This window comes from Etheostoma spectabile, chromosome 8, assembly GCF_008692095.1.
Source record: "Etheostoma spectabile isolate EspeVRDwgs_2016 chromosome 8, UIUC_Espe_1.0, whole genome shotgun sequence".
NCBI lineage: Eukaryota > Metazoa > Chordata > Actinopteri > Perciformes > Percidae > Etheostoma > Etheostoma spectabile.
The window spans coordinates 17,980,867-17,982,725 of record NC_045740.1 but is presented as its reverse complement, the minus strand read 5'-3'; the positions used below and the strand labels follow the sequence as shown (position 1 = coordinate 17,982,725).

The 1,859-nt window shown below is 42.9% G+C and overlaps 1 protein-coding gene and 1 long non-coding RNA gene across 3 annotated transcripts in view; both read right to left on the bottom strand.

Annotated features, from left to right (window-relative positions):
* Positions 1-1,859, bottom strand: part of LOC116693762 (peroxisomal succinyl-coenzyme A thioesterase) — a 10,596-nt gene that overhangs the window by 2,539 nt on the left and 6,198 nt on the right. For both annotated transcript variants that reach the window (XM_032522989.1, XM_032522990.1), the window contains exons 7-9: positions 1,708-1,790; positions 1,466-1,559; positions 310-390 (exon numbers count right to left, since the gene is read on the bottom strand). In XM_032522989.1, coding sequence (XP_032378880.1) covers positions 310-390; positions 1,466-1,559; positions 1,708-1,790 — 258 coding nt within the window. The remainder of the gene's footprint in view (positions 1-309; positions 391-1,465; positions 1,560-1,707; positions 1,791-1,859) is intronic.
* Positions 647-1,449, bottom strand: LOC116693816 (uncharacterized). Its single transcript, XR_004332999.1, has 2 exons — positions 1,019-1,449; positions 647-780 (listed from the first exon to the last, which is right to left on the bottom strand). It is a non-coding gene; the product is annotated as an uncharacterized LOC116693816 (long non-coding RNA).

The window sequence follows — 1,859 nt, the reverse complement described above, 5'->3', positions numbered from 1 at the left end:
TGAAGTGTCCTTGGGCAAGACACTGAACCCACTGAAGCCCCCATAGGAGTGTGAATGTGTGTGTGAGTGTGTATCTGATGAGCAGGTGGCACCTCGTAGGGCAGCCTCGGCCACAGTGTGTGAATGTGTGTGAATGGTGAACGGTTCCTGTATGATGCAAACGCGCTTTGAGTAGTCGTTAAGACTAGAAAAGCGCTTTACATTCGACTTCCAGGGCTCTGTAGCATTTGTAAATATGCACATCACTGTTCAAAAGTTTGTGACCGAGCTTGTTTTCCAGAGCAGATGACATCATCCCAGTAAACTCACGTCCAGAGCAGACTCGTAGGCGGGCCAGTTCTGATCGTCCTCACCTACAACCAGCAACAGAGGACACTGGAGTCGTCCCACCTGCTCAGAGACAAACAGCAGCAGCAGCAGCGTTTCAGCTGTAGTTTATTTATTTATTGGATTTATTATATCATTATTGGAAATCTTTCAATCAATTTTTGGGTGCACCAAAGTGATGTTCTGGTGCAGCTAAATGAGAAAGTGAGGCTCACCAGTGCAGCGGATGTAAAAGGTTAGCCTGAAGCTGTGATCGTGCACACACCAAATCCCCAAATGTGTTTTATATCCAGTCCTTCCAGAAAAGGTTTTTTGTGATTTTTTGCGGGCAAAAACCCTTGATGATGCGGCACGTTTTCTCAAAAAATGCAATGGAATATGCGGGATATTTATGCAATTTTATGCAATAAAATTGCGGGAAATTGCAAAAATTGCGGTTTGACGAAAAAGAGACTGTTTGTCTTGTCGCGTAATTACGTCACTTCATAACGTTCCCATGGCAACAGGGGCAAATTGCTTCTCTTGTGTGAAGCAAACTTAACATTTTTCAACTTTCTGCTAACATATGTGACTTTTTTGCAACAAAAATGCAGGGATCATGAAATCATGCAAGCCCCACATTACTTTGCGCGGAAATCGGCAATTAATGCGGCGAAAGTGCGTCGTATTTGAAAAGATGCGAATCCCCCACATAAATATGCGGACTTTGAATTATGCGATCGCAGTATCGCGTTTTTCTGGAGGGACTGTGTATCTTGAAACAAATGAAATAACCGGCTTAACTGAGAAGGAAATGGATTTCTGTGAAAGACCAGAGAAGAAGAATTTTTTTTTTTTACCTCTACATGTTTTTACACCTACCGGCACCTGTAGAATTAGTATGTTGCTGTTGTTTTGCAAAATTCCCCAACATTGCAGTTGCAGTAAATATCTTCCACAAAGAAGCTACAGTACAAGTTGTTCACCTGTTTTGTTGTTAAAAAAGCTGTTCAATTCTTGCTGGGTACAATTGTAGAATCAAAATAAAGGCAAAAAATACCATAAAGAGACAAAAAGACGCTAGCTTTTTAGACCAAAAACACATTGACGAAATAGAAAATGACCTGTATGAGGAGATATTCTGCCGGGGTGTACTCACGTCCACTTTGAGGGAGGGGTCGGTGGGGATGGGCAGCAGCAGATCGCGGCAGATCACGTGGTTCTCACTGTTGAAGCGAGTCTTCTCCGTGTTTCTGATTGGACACATAAAAGACGTTTTGGTGTTAGAGGACAGATCACGGGGTCATTCAGATCGCAGGTTTATTCTCATCAGTTGTAGTTAAGTAGTAGTAGCTTTATAAATCTAAGTCATCTCATGTAACTAAAGGCAGATGAACTTACTCTTTAAAGAAATTCATTAATTGTTCCACAGATCCGTCAACCGGCTGCACGTGACTCCCACTGATGCCCACTATACACCTGAACTGGAAGATGGCACACGCACACACACACACACACACACGCACGCACACACACACACACACACACACACA